We start from the raw sequence: 18,814 nt of genomic DNA, 5'->3' as shown, positions 1-18,814 counted from the left end.
CCGTTGATATGGAAGTCCTATGCGATGAAATTTGGAGAGTCGTGTATAAACATGGAACATAATTAGCGATGCGGCGTTCAAAGCGCCGCGGGTAGGAATGGTTCTGCAGTTATATTATTCACAAAGTCAAATTCTACTAGAAGCAGTTTCTTTGTTCTCTATTTTATGAACGAAATATAAGGTTCAAATAAATTTTCTTTGAAAGTAATTTATTAAGAATGAACACTAAGCTACTCTAGCAGAATATATTAATACTGCTGTGCTCGTAGAAATATAATATAAATTCTTAATAACTAGTATTAAGATTAAAAACAGTCAAAAGTAAATGTTTGACCTCATTTTATACCAAAATTATGTTTGATCTGAATGACAAACAACTGCTTTGTTAAATTTTATCGTAATGAATATATTTATATATAGCCAAGACGTTTTTAACCTGTATGTATTTGAAATAAATACATTTAAAACTACTTAGAAATTATTTTGAAAAAAAAAAGACGAAAATGTACTTATTGCTTTCTAATAAATATATTTAACACAATAATCAAACCTGACAGATGCTTACAATTATGACACATTATTTCTGATCTGGACGAAATGTTATTGCTGGTTATTTAAGCATATTCTTCCCCTATGAAATATATCTAACTAAGACAGCTGTTATAAGAAATTGTGTATATTTTGTGGTCTTTATTGTTATTTAGCTACGGAATTAATATTATCTTGAACAATAAGAAGTATATAACTTAAGGGTTCGCTGTCCGATTAGCAAAATGTAAAACTGATATTATTTTCTTCGTATACATATGTACTTTCACTATTCGCAATCGTATGTACTCGGACTTAATAATTTTGTTCGTATGTTTGGTTTTCGGTTTGTTCCTAATAATATGAAGAGAAATATTTTTATATATTATATTGTTGAATCAAAATGATGAAAATGTTAGAGATACTACATTTAACACTATCAACATTATAACTAATTGATGATATTAAGGTTACTTAGAGATTTAATTCAGTCATAATCTTGCAATTTACATACTACATATTAAATTTTAACGTTTACGATTGAAAAATTACAAAAAATCTTTTCATCTGTGATAAAATTTCTGGTATATTTTAAAACAATAGTTGCAAATTTATAGTAAGGTTTTAATCATAAATTGATTTTGCTACATAGCTTTTATTAATCTAAAATAAAAATATAATAAATATTACAAAAGAGGGATTTTTTAAGCTATTGTGCACTAGTTTCATTCACAAAGCTTTTTTACAATATGTAATAATATAAGATTGGTTTGCATTTTTTAATAAATGTATTTTTTTATTCGGACTAATTTACATAGTTGTAAAATTACTTGAGTGTGAGTTAGTTTAATGTGAGTTTTATTTATTTATTATGTGATGTTTTTTTTTGTAAATCCAGTCGTCAAAGGGCCTTCTCCAACCCTGTCAATTCTTTTCTCTTGCTAGCCATTCCATGTTGTGCATATAACCCTTCTTGATAACTAAATGAAACTAATATTTTCGTATAACTACGCGTTATTTTTTTTTTTAAAACTGCATACTTCCGACGTTTCGGTTATTTTATAGCAACTAGATGGGATTCTCATTCCGATCAGTTTTAAAAATAATAAAATATTAGTTTCATTTAAATGAATATTCGCCAAAGTCTTAGATCTCACTTCCTGACATCTTTTTTGTTGTTGATCTATTTACTTTTTAACTCCTCCTTGTTTTAATCTTTCTTTCTTTAACACAGAACACTTCACGTCTTCTTGGACTTATTTCATATTAAATTTTTGCCAACTCTTTTTTTTTTGATTAACGCCATTGAGATGTTTGAGCGTTTTAACGAGTGAAATACCTTGCTTACATCGACAAAGGTTAGGTGGTCGTAGTATATTTTCGATGATTTGTCTTAGAGAATGGACATGATTCAACACTGAGGAGGCAATCTTATTAGATGTTGTTAGTCGAGTTTTCCTTCAATTTAGTGGAGTACTTCAATTTAGGCTGGTAGTTCAGATAGCGTACTGATTTCCTATAGAATATAAGAATTATATTTGACTGAGTCCATTGCTGTGGTATCGTTTCTGTGTTGACGATACCATTAAAGATTTTCTTGAGAGATGGTATTATTGACTTATTTGTAAACAGCAGTTATTGTTATTTTATTCCTTCTGCAAATTTCTGTTTCGAATTCAGTTTCTGAGTTTTATCTTTATTAAAACTATCTTTAATTCTCTGCAGAATTTAACCATTTGCTTTTAGTAGTTGTTAGTATTTTTCCTTTGATCAGGTCAGCTTAAGAAGGTCAATGTTTTGTCTGTCATCCACTTGTTAGATGGTTTGCTCTAAGACCCTCGATGAATAGATGTTTTGATTGTTCGTTCTTTTTATTTTTGTCTTGCACCTTAATATTTATGTTATTTAAAATTGGGTGTTTATTATTAATTATGATTTGTTTTATAATCATCATATTCCTTCTTGATTTTTAGGTTGATGTTGAAATTTATTGAGAAATTTTTTTTATTAAGAAACACCCATTGGCTCTAGTGGTCATGAAATCTATTTCGTTTCTTTTTTTTTCAGTCCGGTGATGTAAAGGTATCGTAGCTTCTTTCTTTTTGAACTTCTTTTTCCTGTCATTTTTTTCAATCATAGGGGTCAGTTTTTTATTTTATTCGACCTGTAAATGTTTCTGTAAGGTTCTCTTTTAATTTATTTCTCTGTTCCTTCATTTTATTACTTATTTTATGGAACTGTCTTTCAAATTGTTCGTCGATAATGTCGATTGATATTATATTTAACGGAAGGCAAGTACGCATTGGTAGGAAACCGTTACAGAATTATGTTTATCGGTAAGTAATAAAGAATGGTGACACTCAAATTAGCTGTCAACCTAATCTATTGTTAACCTAGTCTACTTGAACGGCTGCTTAGTTTGTTTTGTTTGTTTAACTTTATCTTTCTAGTGCATATAAATACTTATTGGCAACAACCAGCGCTGACTAGTGGGTGACCGTACTATAAGTTTACATGGCCCTACTACATGCGAAAATTTACCTATATGAACCAACATTAATACTTTCATTTCCTTAAGCTTATGAATGAAATTCTATAAACGCCTTGTAAGTAGTGGGACTTAAAAGTAGAGAGTAGAGTGTCCTTAAAACTGTAAAAAGGTAATTGTTTTGTAATTTTTAGACATCTTTACAAATATTCATATCCGTATCAATTTACTTGTTTAGTTTTTGACAAAATCTTCAAATTCAATCTAAGGTAAATTCAGTTTACTAATATGTTATGATTGAACTAGCATAGTTATACCAACCGACAAATATTTACAAATAATAAAATAAAAGTAATAGAATAGACCATTGAATAAATTAATGTTGTAAATCAATGTCTCTAAGGAAGGTATTCTCTTTCTTTGTTAGCTAGAAAACTCATTTCAATTGTATTTTTGTGAATTATTTCAAGAGACAGATGCTTTCTCAAAAGTTTCTTAGATAACGTTATGTAGATCAGCACAAAGGGGATAGCCATATACGAATTCTCCTCCCTTTAGGTTTTTGTTCCTTCGTTATTTCGAAATGTGTCATCCCAACCCGTCTCTTTACAAATAATTGTGTGACTAAGATTTGCAAACATTTTCATATGAAAACCTTTTATTACGACAGCAATATCGTGCAATTATCACGTTCGTAAACGCGTACTGTGGTTACATACATGCTTTGGTGGAAATTGTAAACATTAACACGTAGATAATTAGTGTTTACATTGTGTACTGTTTGTTTCAAACAATGTACATAATATTATGTATCAGCCGCCACTAAGACTGTGTGCTTAATTAACTCTCATCTAATTACGATTTGTATAAGTAGTTATCGGAGGCATCGTTAAAATTTAAAGAAATATTCTTTTTGAAGTTTTATTTTAATTGCGAGTGTAACTTGATCACTGAGTTCTGTGACATTAATAAATAAATTCTCTACTTTCCATTAAGTTTCTATTTTCACCTTAATATATTTATTGAGATTTTAATAATTATTTTATTAATGGTTAGAGTTAAAAGTTTAAAAGGCTAAAATTGCGACTAGAAGATAACTTTAATTGTAGTATTTAAATGACTTATATATGTAAATCTAAACAAAGTCGTACATCAAAAATGTGTCACTAATTACGCTTTCTAATTCGTCTACAACATAAAGATAAATCATATGAAATATAAATGAAAAAAAAAAACGAAAGACCCGACTCTGAGCTTATAAAAATATTTGCATGACAGCTTGGCGTTATATTACAGTTATAAATCAGAAACATCGCGACAGAGGCGCGTGGCGCGACGAGGTATGGCTCTTTGGTTCCAAGTTGTAGGCGATACCAATCAGATGCATAAATATTACGCTACACTTACGACTACACACGCCACGATTGGAATCTACCAATGTCAACTGTTAGATAACATGCATCGCGTCAACTTATCGTCAAACTAGCGCATTGCTGTAACTTGTTTGCGACAAATATCTTAAGCGCTGCCATAAAATCGTTTATGTATAATTTGCAAGTGACTTGTATGCTGTTTTAAAATTATTGTTTATATAAACCAACGTGTAAATAATTTTTATAAATTTAAATTGCGAAACTGTTACGGAAAGTGGAGAAATGTCTTTTTGTATTATCATCCACATGAGTATGGGTTGTAAAGGTTTTGTTAACAAAAGCACAAAAAAGTAACATCGAGGTCAGCACTGGTCGTATTGTAAACGAGTAGTAAAACTTTAAAGCATAGTGTACACCGTCAGCGCTAGTGCCTGGCAATGGTTTCCGGATCATATCGTCAAATTGAAAAGCTGGATTGGTTTACCAGGGCTTCATGAAATAGAGAATATATATTGCAAGATTCACTTATATCTCTCTACAATATTCACCATATCGATGCATTGTCGTTCACCCGTTAATAAAATACTATTGTAGGGCGGAAACCGCACATCGAAAAATCGTTGAGCGTCGCGTGAAATGCTACCGGTGCCGGGATCGGCATAGACGTTAAGAAATATGGCCAAACGTTGCGCACATACGAAATATATGGTACAATAGAACTCGGTTCGTGTCGAGCCGTACCGGTCTCAGCCATTTTATTCATTCCTACTTGTTATTGTTATAATTTTCAAGAATTTCTTTTATAGTTTTCCGGAGTCTCTAACTTCGGGTGAACATTTAGGGACAACTTTGATACAAAATATTATATTGGTTGAAATAGAAACAATATTTATACAAACCTATGAGGAGTGTTTTTTTTATTTATATAAATATTATTATTTTTGTGAAATGTACAATATATAATTGATTAAATTTATATTTATACCGAACCTATAAATAAATATGCATTCTTCAAAGAATAACTATAAAATGACTTTAATTCTTAAAGATATTTTGTAAATCTGCATATCGTGACTTCAGAATACCAAAGAAGTTGACTTATGAAGCAACTGCTGTTAACTTTAAGGGAAGAAACTTGTTTTGAAATATTCTCAAAGACCGAGAAATGCAAATAAGGAAGCTTTATGTGCATTGCGAACTCTTTTTAAAATATCGAACTTTTCTAAGAACTTATAAAAATTAGTTGGGAACGTTGAAAATATTCGCAATCTTACAAACTATTATGTCTAGTTAACTATAGTCAAGTTTCAAGTTTATTTAACATTTTTATTTATATTTTAGTAAGTACATGATAAATTATGTTATTTTTATAAAATTAAATTTATGTATCGATCCTTCTACGTCAACATTAAACTCATTTTATTTCTACAAAAGCTACCCATAAAAACAAAATTTTATTCAAATTACATTGCTTATTAAATGACGTTAAAAGCTCCGCTTTAAAGTCAAATTATATTCCTTACTCCATCATAGAGGTATTTAATGCTAATATTATAATACTGTTGCATGCACGAAGATTTGTCTTAAGAGCATGAGAGAATCTTGTGAGTTTTTCCAGGAATTTACATATTTGAGTTGTAATTTATTACGTGATCAAACTTGTGAACATGAAGTTGATAGTAATTGAAACTATTGAGGATGGATAAAATATCTGAAGCTAAAGTAAAAGAGTTATAAGTAAATATATTTTTGAATGATTATGAACGTAAAACCGTAACGTAAAAGCGTTTATAGATTGCAAAACTTTATATGAAAGATAATGATAAGTATAATGAAATTATTTCTAAGGTCTAGCTCTGCTGAAGACAAAGGTCAGTTGTTAATGAAGGAAACTTAAATGTCGTCATATTGACTTAAGAATTGGTAAACGTGTTTTCAAAGAGCATGCTCTTTATCAAGACTTTTAATTTGAAGCTGGAGCCCTCACACGTAAGTAATTATTGAATAAAATTTTTAAATCTTACTGGTCGTATATATTTTGTTTAATATCTTAGATGCAGATAGAGCGTGAGTACAAATATAAACATCGTGTAGTAGTAGTTTCTAAATTGATGTTGATGCAGTTTATACATCCAGTCTCTAGAGCGCATATCTTTTTATTTAACAAGCTTGACATAGCTGATTAAGAAGATTTAGAACTTCATTTGATTCAAGATAATTAATTTATTATATATCGTAGAATATTCTCGAAGTTTTCAAAAAATTACTTGAAGGACAATTATTCAAAAAAATAATATATACTGAGTAATTCAACGACACGAACAGAATTCGTTCTTGACACATATTAAAGGGGTATCTTGAGGAATAAAAAGATTAGTTATCTGTTATCATAACATTGTCTGAATAAAAGTCATCTTTTTTCTCTTATCTGTTAAAAATATACTGCAATAATTTAATGAAAACTTTTATAAATGGTAACGATTAAGTAAGTTATTGGTCGATTATCAATATATTTATTTAGTCATGAATGACAAGGGATAAAAATTAATTTTCGCTATGTAAATACGAAAATTTTGATATCCAAGTTCTATTACAATCGAGAGGATCAGGAAATAATAGTCATTCGCTTGATTATTATTCCAATTATGGCTTATTATCCACTAATTAACTTCCAATATCCCATAGGTAAATTGAATTTTAAAATAACTACAAATTACTATGCGAATGTATTATTTAGGAGATATTAGTTGCAAGTATTGAATATATGTTTTGGTGTTATTATTTGAATTGATTTTAGTATTCATATTTCTTAATAATTTTTTTAGTTTTAGTGTTTTTAAAATTATTTTAAATAAAGATTTATTAATTTGTATTGTTTGTTGTCTTGAATGAAGACAAAACTACCTCTCTTTATTCACAGTGAAGGATAATATTTTTGGTCCCAGTGAATATTAAGAACGTTACCACATTAATATCATAATACAAAAATTAAAGTCCTCGTGAGTCATGTAGAAACTGACGTTAAAACAAAAATTATTGAAACTCAACTTTCAAAATAATATAGGGTTTTCCATTAAGGGCGCTTGATCTTTGAAATGCAAAAAAAAAATACATGTAGGAAAGATATTTGCGAAATTTTTTTTTTATTTGGAAGGTCTATCGACCCCATTATGTATGGAATATGACATCATTCAAATGACCGCCACGGCTTCGGTTGGTGGCGCGCACACGAAAGGTCCAATTTTCGATGACTCTGGCGCACAAATCGGGCTGTATTTGATCGATGGCGTGGCGTATGTTGACTTTGAGGGCATCGGTGGTTTGCGGCTTGTTGGCATAGACCTGCGACTTAAGAAAACCCCACAAGAAAAAGTCCAGCGGGGTCAAATCGCACGATCTCGGTGGCCAGTTCACGTCGCCTCCGCGCGAGATGACCATGTCCAGAAATTGCTCGTGCAGAACTTCCATCGTAGCGTGTGCTGTGTGGCACGTAGCGCCGTCCTGTTGAAACCACATGTTGTCCAGATCCATATTCTCGATTTCAGGCCAAAAGAAGTTGGTTATCATCGACCGGTATCACTCACCATTGACGGTGACGGCCACACCATTATCGTTTTCGAAAAAATACGGACCAATCACGCCTCCGGCCCAAAATCCGCACCAAACAGTCACTTTCTGCGGGTGCATTGCCACTTGGTGAACCTCGTGTGGATTGGTCTCGTCCCAAATACGGCAATTTTGCTTGTTGACATAGCCATTCATCCAAAAATGCGCCTCGTCGCTGAAGATGATTTTTTTGCCAAAATCGGCGTCAACTTCCAACTGCTCTAATGCCCAGTCAGCGAACACACGGCGCTGTCTATGGTCATTAACCTTGAGCTCTTGGGTCAGCTGGATCTTGTACGGGTGCAGGCTCAAGTCACAACGCAAAATTCGCCAAGTTGTCGTCTGCGAAAGGCCGAGTTCCTGTGCGCGACGCGGAATTGACTGCCGCGGGTTTTCGAGGACACTGTCGCGCACAGCGGCGATATTCTCGGCAGATCTCGCGTTACGTTGACGCACGGGAACCGGCTGATTGTTAACTGACCCGGTTGACTCGAATTTGTCCACCAATCGACGGATAGTCGACTCGGCAGGACGATCATCGCGACCGTAAAACGGGCGAAGTGCGCGGAACGTTGCTCGAACTGAAGACCCATTTTCATAAAACAATTTTATGATTTGCACGTGCTGCTCGACACTGTAACCTGCCATGGTGGTTTGGGAGGACGGAATGAATATAACACACTGCATTTGACAGCTGTCACTCAAACAACATGGCCGCAATCAGCTGTCAAAGTTCAAGCGTCCCTATTGGAAAACCCCATATAATCTTTAAATTAGAAAATTGTATTGTGTATTAGTTTCCTTTAGACTATAACCCGAATAGATAGTAAGATTTTTTTTTCAAAACAAAAGCTGTTACAATAATAGTTAAAATAACAAAAAAAAAATAATATTTTTTGAAAACTGTAACTCGTATTTGAAATAGGTTCCAGTCAATTTTACCATTCTTTCGCGATGGTGATGCTGAATATTTAGAGGCCAAGCTGCAGCAAGTAGAGAAAGCTCTTACCATAACAACCTTTCCGTGCTTCGGCAGCATATCAAGAAACATTTGAAGCCATCCACAGCTGAAGGATAATCTGCCATATTACCATCTTTAATGGGAGTTTCTGACATAGTAAGCAACATCTTCAATAAGGTTTCCATTTATACAATATATAGATCACATAAAAAGTAAGCAAATTTTTTAGACCAATTCAGAGTATCATTATAGCAAGCGGGTGGGTGTATACAAATGGTGTTGTAGCTGTGACTTGCCATATATTAGACAAAGGAATAGGAATATCGGTACATAGGAGTCAAAGAAAATATCACAGATATAAAAGCAGCGTCCAAGGCAGCAGTGTATGAACACTTGGGGGATAAACCAAGCCATTACATACGGTTTGACAAACACAGATCTTAGTTCGTGATGACAAACACAAACCGACATTAATCCGCGAGGATATTAAAATTAAAAACATCCTAATTTTAATAGAAAAAATGGCCGGCATTTATCTAATATCCGGAATTCCCCCTATTATAAATATAAAATGATATGTCCGTAGACCATACTGCCAAACTTTAATATACAGATAGCGCCTTCTGCCTGCATCCAGTGCAGTACGATAAAATTAGGAAATTGTTGGCAAAAGATGACAAATAACAAGACAAACTGAACACTCTGGTAAATGTGAAGTGATAAACTTAGATTGCATGGTATATCCGAACATCACAGTTTAATAAAATAATCTTCTTGATACGTCGATTTGTCTTTTTAAATTTTGTAAAAATATCACTAATTATATGATACAAAAATTTTGGAAATTAATTTAAATTTAGTTCGCTTCTTTTGTAATAAATTATATGGTGCAAGAAAAAAATTTAAATACCCATAGCGATTTATCTTGAAAACTTCGGTTGAACAGATCAATCTTCAATTTTGTTTTTAATGTGAATTTTTGATAATTATTAACCTTGTAATAAAAAATAAATATTATCATAAATAGAACATTAATTTCAAACCAACATAAAGAAATTTATTTATTAGTTATTGTTACAAAATTTAAAATATTATTGTGACAATATTAATTAAACTTGTTCTGCTGTTTAAATGACGACCTTATTTAATTAAAGAACCAGATTCAAGACTGATCATTTGTATATAAAACTTAATGTCTACAAACAATATAAAACAGAAAACAAAACTTGTCTAATTATTATCTGAAAATCTTTAACACAGCGCAAAGAATAAAGTGTAATAAAAGTCTGTTGATAAATTAGGTAGAAATAATAATTCAAATTTTAGGAAATTTTTAAGAAGACTCCAATTGTCTGTCTATGTCTTATATATAAAATTCTCGTGTAATAATGTTAATTACTCTACTCCTCCGAAACGGTTTGACCGATTTTTATGAAATTTTAAATACATATTCAGTAGGTCGGAGAATAGGCTACTATCTATTTTTCAAATATCTAAGTGATAAGGGTTGTCCTAACATTTATTTTTTTATTTTTAGTTTGTCCTAATATTTTCTTTTGTCCCAAACTTTTATTTTTTATTTTTAGTAAATTTATTTATTATTTGAAGTTATCTCCGAGAAAGAATTAATTAAAACCAAGTAGTCGTCTTTTTTGTGAATGTTATCGGTGAATTTTTTTTTTGTTTGCACTTATAAGACCTTTAATTTTTAGAGATTTTTTCCTCAGATTTGAGCCTACCATGTTTTTCATGTGGACAATTTTACGTGGTATGCTTTCGTGCGGGCAAACCAATCAGTTTCTTTGTGTTAGCTAAAGAGTGAGATAATTAATTGATGACATATATAATTTTGAGGAAAATAACAAAAATAAAAAATATGTCTGGTGTTTTGTTATTTTTATATTTCCTCATCGTTCTCAGCGCTCCATGCATCTTTCATTCATTTACCACATTCTTTCAATATTTTAGTTTTTTTTTCAGAGTAGAAATAATTTGTATGGCAAAAAAAAGTTTGCCGGGTCAGCTAGTATTGTATAGATGAATAAAATAATACTATGGTATTAATGTGAATAATTTTCTTTCTCTATATCGTAAAAATTCTTTTGTTTTCTCAACTACAATAAGAAGGTTGGAGAAAAACAATAAAAATCTAAACTTGCGGAAGAACAGTAAGAGCGACTCGACAAATCTGTTGTTCACTAAATCAATGGTAGCGAAATTTGAAATCAAAAGTAATCTGCGTACGCGGAAACGCGGAGATGGATGTCGAGGAAAATACGGAAGAAAATTCAAAAGGAAAGCAAGTTGGAGCGGGCATAGAAAATTGGCTTCATTAGATAGAGGACGCATAAAGTATCACTGAGCACACGGCTGTTTGAATTGTTTTCTTTGAGATAAATTTAATTTGTTATATTATAAAAAAAAATTGTTACTCATTGCATGGAACAGTTTAATGGCACAACTGGCAATTAAAAAGAGGAATTAAATTACAAGGTATCTTATAAGAAGAAGACTGTTACGATATCCAGATAGAATTCTAATTCTTGCTATCAAGGCTAATTGACAATTTCTTCCGTCGTTTCGTATGTCGTTTACCCAAGGTGTTGGTGCAAGTGTAACAATAGATCGATATGAAATTGTATTTAATTAATTTGCTCACACAAATAACGCGTATCAAAATTATTACAGTTGCCGTGTTATAGTTTTGCTTATTTGAAAATTTATGTTGAGTTCCTTTTGACAATGAGATGATAAAATACCTAAATAACATTAATTAATACGTTACATAATTTTACGGAAGCACGTTTTAGTTTCCCGATATAATAGTTTCATCAATCATTTGTAAAGGATAATATTTTGAACTAGGGTTGTTTTAAAAAAAAATTGTCCTTCGTCGTCCTTACTTTTATTATTACACGTTTACAAGCCTTAAATGAAATAAATTACTGTTTTAGATAAGAAAATATAGGGTTCACAATTTTTATGAAGTTTATAAAATTGACAAACAAAATAATCTAAACGGTAAAGTCATTAATTAATAATAGGTTTTCCAGTAATTATATGAGTAAATGGAGTATAATTCATTTTTATTCGGTACTTAGAGTCGCATTTTCATCCCATTTGTTTGACATGTCGACAAATTTTTGGTATGAGCAAGAAAACAAACATCACAGACAACATTTTGCTTTTATAAATCGTTGTCTCTTAAACATTAAATAAATTTATTTCGTATAAAGTTATTGCTATATATTTTTTATTTAAAGTCAAGTGTCAGAAATATAATCTTAAGAAATTTTAGTGAAATCTATCCAGTTATTTGCGTTGATGCTCGCACATCTACAGAATTCGATCAATTTATTTATAATTTTATAAACATTTCCTGAATAATTTTAGCTTTAAACTTTTAATTTATATGCCTCCGGAATTTCATTTGAACACAGCAAATTGGAATTCAATTAGTACATCAAATGAGAAATCATTTTTAATATGAAAATAAATAAACTCCAATAAGATGTTAAAGACTTTAGATAATTTATAAATCATCAACTGGCCTCTACAAAATGTACAAAATTTATTATTAATCTAAGTGAATTTAGGCCAGATTTGAATACTTAGATAAATTAAATTATGCAAGAATCTTATTAAATGCCAACGATACCTACTGAGTAAATCAAATTGACAAATTTTGTTACACGAATGTTTGAGGATAGCTACGAATTCCAAGGGAATTTTTTGTTTATTAAGGTCAAAACATTTACATTTTCTCTTAAACTTCGTTGTTTCGAAATTCCTTGAAACATATTTGACTGCGTGTAATTGTGTTTTGATTTTCCTTGTATGGAAAAGATATAATTATTGTTTATATTCAGCATTTATTCACGAAAGTATTTAGATCGATAAACGTGAGAGCACGTGTTTTAATAATTGATTACAATGGGTCTTATACTTGTAAAAGTAGTTTCCAATAAATCCTTGGCTTTGAGAGATATTTTTTCATTCTATTTTATAAAACTTAGCATGTAAGTTGCAAAACTTACTAAAATGTTCCTCTAGTTAATATAACCTTATCTTTATAAGATTCTCCCAGACGACGGTTCGCTACAGTTTGAAAGATTATCGAGTTAAAGCGGATGTCATAGACTACAAAACAGAGAATATTGATTTAATTTTTAAACAACTCAATAACAATATATGTATATAGGTTATATATTAATTATCATATGAAAAATAAAAAAAGTAGCTTTTGATGAATTTTTGTGTATAGAACGGTATAATTAATATTTCGAATAGAAGAGCTATCAAAGAGTACTCTATCAAAGAGTATGTAATATAGAGTAGGTGGATTGCATATTTTTGATTAAGAATACCTATTGAGAGCCAGTTTCAAAGTATTTAAAAATATTCCTTTGTTTTCTTTTAATTTTTTGTTTTTTATTTATTAGATTTGTATAGCCTATGTTAAACAATACAGAGTATTTTATACTTTATAATTAAAGTAAGACCTTATATTTTTAAACTATTTTAATGAGATATATTGTTATATAGTTGATTCAAACAATTAGGTATGAGCAATTTGTAAGTAGAGTAATAAAAGATTTTCAAATACTAATTGTAATTAATATTATAAAGGCATTGAAGCATAATCCAGAAAATACCTTGTGCTGTTTGACAAAAATGTTTACTTATTATATAATTCCATTTTTTAATAATATTGGACTAAGTTATCTTCATAAAATTATAAACTTTGAAATAATCTAGCAAAGAAATTTAATATGAAAAAGGATGTTAAGGTTTTGTAGGTAATACGAAGATATTTAATGATATGTTATGAGAAAAGTGTACGAGAAAGTTTCACTATCGCAGCCGCATAGCTGGTGTTAGCGAGGCTTGTTTATGTGGCAATTGGCATCGCAATGAACCGACATTCTAGAGAGAGCAAGTTCTAAAGGCGTTCCCGAGTTCTGTAACAAATTGAAGCATAGCGCTAGCAACTCGCAAATAATCATACACAAGGTACTAAGCTAGGTAAGTTAGAGTAGAGCGCTGAAAGTTCACTAACTTCAGTCTTATAGTAATTTACTTTAGACCTGCGGTCAAAACAGATGAGTCACGGAATCCGAACTTTTCATACTTTTGAGATCTTTACATTTCTGAGAGAGATGTGTATTTACGTTATAAATGTTACATCGTGAGGAAACCTGGTCTTATAATTTCAAAATATAAGATTGAAATCACCAATCCGTTTTGAGCAAGCGTGGTGATTAATGCTCTAACCTTCTCCATGTGAGAAAGAGGCCTTTGCTCAGCAGTGGGCTCCAATAGGCCGATGATGATGATGATAAATGTTTTATCTATTAATTAACTGACATTCTAAGAGTTAATTGTGTTCATGGGGAATGTTTTCTTACATACATGGAGAGCCAAAACATAGCTCTACTGTGTAATAGTCATTTGTAGAAGTTTTGAGTAAAAAAAAAAAGTTTCAAGAAGTTAGAACAGAAAGGAACAGATTAGTTTTATTAAGGAATAATAACACAAGGTATTTGAATAATAACACAAGGTATTTATACGGCATTATCGTACATATTAGAGTTTGAACTATGTATTTTAGAATAATCTTTTTAATATTGATAACCTACACTTTTTTCAAAAAGTATTATTAAGTTTTCATTATAAGAATAAATATTAAAAGGGCTATAAAGAACACTGTAGAAATTAATACTATATAGCCAATGACGTTATTAAGGAAAAGTATTAAATATTTTATTGTTTAAACTCATATTAATTGATTTTATTTTATTTTATATTTTGTTTATTTTCTGGAAATACAAAAGGAGCTGAACAAAAAGAAATGGATATGGAAGATAAAGTTCTAATTTAAAGTGACACTGGTACAGATTCAATAAAATCCAATAATACCCTTTTGAATATTCTACGGCTCATCCAGCAAAAAGCTAATCCTCTGAATAATGGCGTTATAGATATCAACGTCGAAGCAGGCATGGTGAAAAATATGCCAGTTGTATGACAATATGATTTGAAATATAAAATTGATAAAGCTTTCGGACAATGAATTTGCTTTGTTAAGGCTATGGTCGTATCCAAAACAATTAGCTGATGAGCTCAATATCAGGAAATAACAAAGCGATTTTTAAATATTTGGGTTATTGTTAGAAACAATTTTTATTATTGGGCCAGGATCACAAGTTTTCATTAGGATTATGTCAGAATAAAGTCAATGTTAAATAATTAACTCTTATCTTAATATAAGTCCAGACAGTTGCAAGGAAAATGAACATCGGATATGGTGAGCGGGTAAATAAGTCTTTATTTAATTGTTAGTTAAAAAAATAATTAAATATTTGAAATTTCTTGTTAATAACAGTAAATAGTTAAACACTTAATCTCACCGAATATTATTTCAATTTTGCATAAAGCACTGTAATATTCCCAGATTTTATTGTGGATTCAAAACTTCCTCGTTTTTACTATTTTTATTATGTATTATGATTATTCCCAAATTTTTATTACGTATAAGTCTTGTATATTTGAAGAGGAAATTCAAATATTTTTTTACAAATAGAGGTATGTCCATGTAGGCATTTGATTCAACGGTTTTATTTTTTTGTTTCACTTTTATATTATAAGATCGTTATACGATCAGCCAGTTCATCTGATAGTGACTATCGCTTCAGCTAGACACCAGTTCGTAGATTTAGCTAACTGTGCAATCTTTTTGGGGAGTTGCGTATTTGACATTACAGGAAAACAAATATTATGATATATTATATACGATTCATGTCCATGATAGCTTAGTCTATAATTTACGGTCGGTATAATTTATTGGAATAAAAATCGTTTTAAATTAAAGAAGTCTTAGTTTAATAAATCTACTAAATGTTCAATGTTATTAAATTGCACGAGTTTATTATATTACGAGCTTTATTAGGTTTCTTCCTAATTTTCCCACGCCAGATAGGGTACGCGCGTTCTTGCCAATTAATCGTGTTGGCAATGCGATGGCTTTTTATTTTATCTGTTCAAACATAAAGTAATTTTAGTTTAAATTTGAATGTGCATATTAATATATGTATTTTTAAGTCTACTCAGTTCAATGTGCATTTATGTTAATGGGTGTTTTAATCAATTAAATAATCTATTATTCAGGAATTTGAGATGATGCGACGTTTTATTAATTTCACAATTTTATAACCCCTTAAATACTGTAAACCTGGTTACGACCTTCGGATCCAAAAAGTGGACATGCACCGTGGAGCAAGTCCATAATTTTACGGTTGCTCAGTGGGTTAACAAGTCAGCAATCGTTGGGATTTTATTGGAAGATGAAATTCGAAACGAAGACAATGCACAGAGGACAAAACTCTCCGTGAAATTTATTTCAAATTTGAATTCTGCCATGGAAATGGTCAATGAATTGTCAATGAAGCCGCCACGTCTTTCTAGCGGAGATCGGTTTAGGGCAAAGTTAGTATGGAGACTTCTACATCACAATTTAAAAATAGTGGCTGGCAATAAATAGTGATAAAATGGAGTCTATTATGATATTGTATATTTTATTACTACTATAAAGTGAAGAGTGACCTTTTTGACAATCATATAATTAATTTATAGCATTTTGTATTATTTTATGATTTTTAACTATTGTTTTATAAATTTGATTTGAACCTTGAGTTGTTAAACTGGTATTCAAATATTTAATTGTATACGTATTTACTTTTTGAATTTTATTAATAAGTATTATAATGACAATCAAAATAAATTGATGTTTCTTTATGTTTACACGAAGAATTTTCTTTTTAATGAAGCTCTCTTCAAATTATTTTTCAAATTCTACATGAGTTGAGGTTCAAAGTCTAAGATAAAATTGAAATGTATAAATATATAATTTTGAACTTTTTGTTGCAAACAGTGTCGTATCTATAATAATTGTTTAATGATTTTTATTATGCATTAACTTTTTTTTTGGTGTTTGTCTATTTATTCCATCTAATGCCATAAACCCATGCAAATAATGTAAATGAGGTTTTTTTTTGTTTGAACAATTGCTTTATATAAGATTATTTATACATATTGAAAATATTATTTTAACCTACAATTCTTAGTACAATGGTATACAATGCTAGCAATTCATATCATAACAGCAACCATGGGCAGTGAAAACTGACCCAAACATAAAGCGGTAAGTAAAAATCGTTTAGTTTATAAACGTTTATAGTAATCGTTTATTGAAAATTAAAAATATATATATATATATATATATATATATATATATATATATATATATATATATATATATAAAGAAATATATATTAATTTAACATATTAACGATTATTTTATACAAACAAATATATGTATAACAGAATCTTTAATATTAAACGAGATTTTTTAAATTTAATTGTTCGAGAAATCAGAAATTTTTGTTTCATAGTCAAAAGTTCCTTCCATACTTTATTGGCGAATATTTGAATCATAAAACATATTTATCTCAGTCAATTTATCAACAGACATACTGACGATACGTTAGTAACATTGAATTGTATATTGTGTAATGATTACAAAGGCGCATTTGCTACATAAGACTTGCGTTATAAAAATATGTAATTAAAGAGCGGACAGCACAAGTCTTTTGCATCTCACACAAATATGTCAATTCATTAACCTAATGAAGATTAATTATATACGCGACTTCACAGTTCAATGCGTCCATTTATATTAAAATATTAGCAAAATATTTATCAATATTCATACATTTCATTTTACTATATTTTTTTATTTATTTTGTTATTACTTTACAAAGTAAGTTTTCCTGTTTAATTTATACATTTAATATGACATTTTAATTTCAGTTATACTTTACATAAAGTCGAGTCATACAATTGTATTCAAAGTTCACTGAACTATCCAAAAGATTTTTATAGATGTGAATAGTTGAGTTGTCTATCTTAAATAGAAGTGGGGTAAAGTTATGGTGCAAAGTTCACAAGAATATAAAATAAAATGTTAACTTTTTGGAGCGAAAGTTGTTTTGAACGTTGTAGCTTTTCTCAGTTCATCTCGTAGTAATGAGAAAAATTAAAAAATTTACCGTTCGTGAAATTAGTAAACAAGCCACAGAAAAATGTCTATTCTTGGATGAACTTATCAAAAGTTGAATAAAATAAAAATACTACAGCTTTTTGACCTTCTTATTACAAATATCCTATGTACTTACCGTCGGAGGATGACACAGGAAGAGCAATAATCGAAAGTGTCAATGAAACAATGCACGCAGCGTATTTCAGACAGTTCATATTGATATAAATATTTAACCGATCAGCATGGTAATTAAGCAAACTTTCCGTCTCATAGAAGTATGTCAACAAAGTGTTATCATGAGTTTGCCAGTGCGGCGATGAAGTTGGCTCATTGATTCTCGGCTCGACGTGAAATCGGTTCTATTAAATATTCATTGAGTGGTTGTGGGTCGAGCGAGCGGCAAGCGGCAAGCGTAACGCGATCGTAGTCCCGCTCGTAGCCGCGCGTCGGTTTGAAGTCGCGCGACTGCGGCCTCGGGGCGCTCTGGCTGCGTACTGCCCGCGCTGCCAACTACCTCGCCGCTTTGTCTAAAAATGTTAACCGCTCCCGGCGCTTGCGTAGCCCCGCCTCGCTCTCGAATGAAAGGACGGAACATTGCCAGTATTTGTAACAGTTTGCGTCAAATTGATATAAATGGAGACGGTTTTAATAAAGTGTAATTGACTTTTGCCAAGTTTGCGTCGCATTAATTTCGGCCACGCTAAGACGCCTCCGGCAGGTGCGGCGTTAAATACCATCAGAGTAACTTCGCTTTTTCCTAT

The 18,814-nt window shown here is 30.7% G+C and overlaps 1 protein-coding gene across 1 annotated transcript in view; it reads right to left on the bottom strand.

Annotated features, from left to right (window-relative positions):
• The window catches only part of LOC116769241 (lachesin-like), a 30,759-nt gene extending 12,221 nt beyond the window's left edge, over positions 1-18,538 (bottom strand). The window contains exon 1 of the mRNA XM_032660281.2: positions 18,190-18,538. Within this exon, the coding sequence (XP_032516172.1) occupies positions 18,190-18,268 (79 nt within the window). The 5' untranslated portion in view covers positions 18,269-18,538. The remainder of the gene's footprint in view (positions 1-18,189) is intronic.
• Positions 18,539-18,814: the final 276 nt, after the last annotated feature.

This window comes from Danaus plexippus, chromosome 5 (assembly GCF_018135715.1).
Source record: "Danaus plexippus chromosome 5, MEX_DaPlex, whole genome shotgun sequence".
NCBI classification, from domain to species: domain Eukaryota; kingdom Metazoa; phylum Arthropoda; class Insecta; order Lepidoptera; family Nymphalidae; genus Danaus; species Danaus plexippus.
Note: the sequence above shows the minus strand (reverse complement) of the source record. Positions and strands in the feature narration are given on the sequence as shown.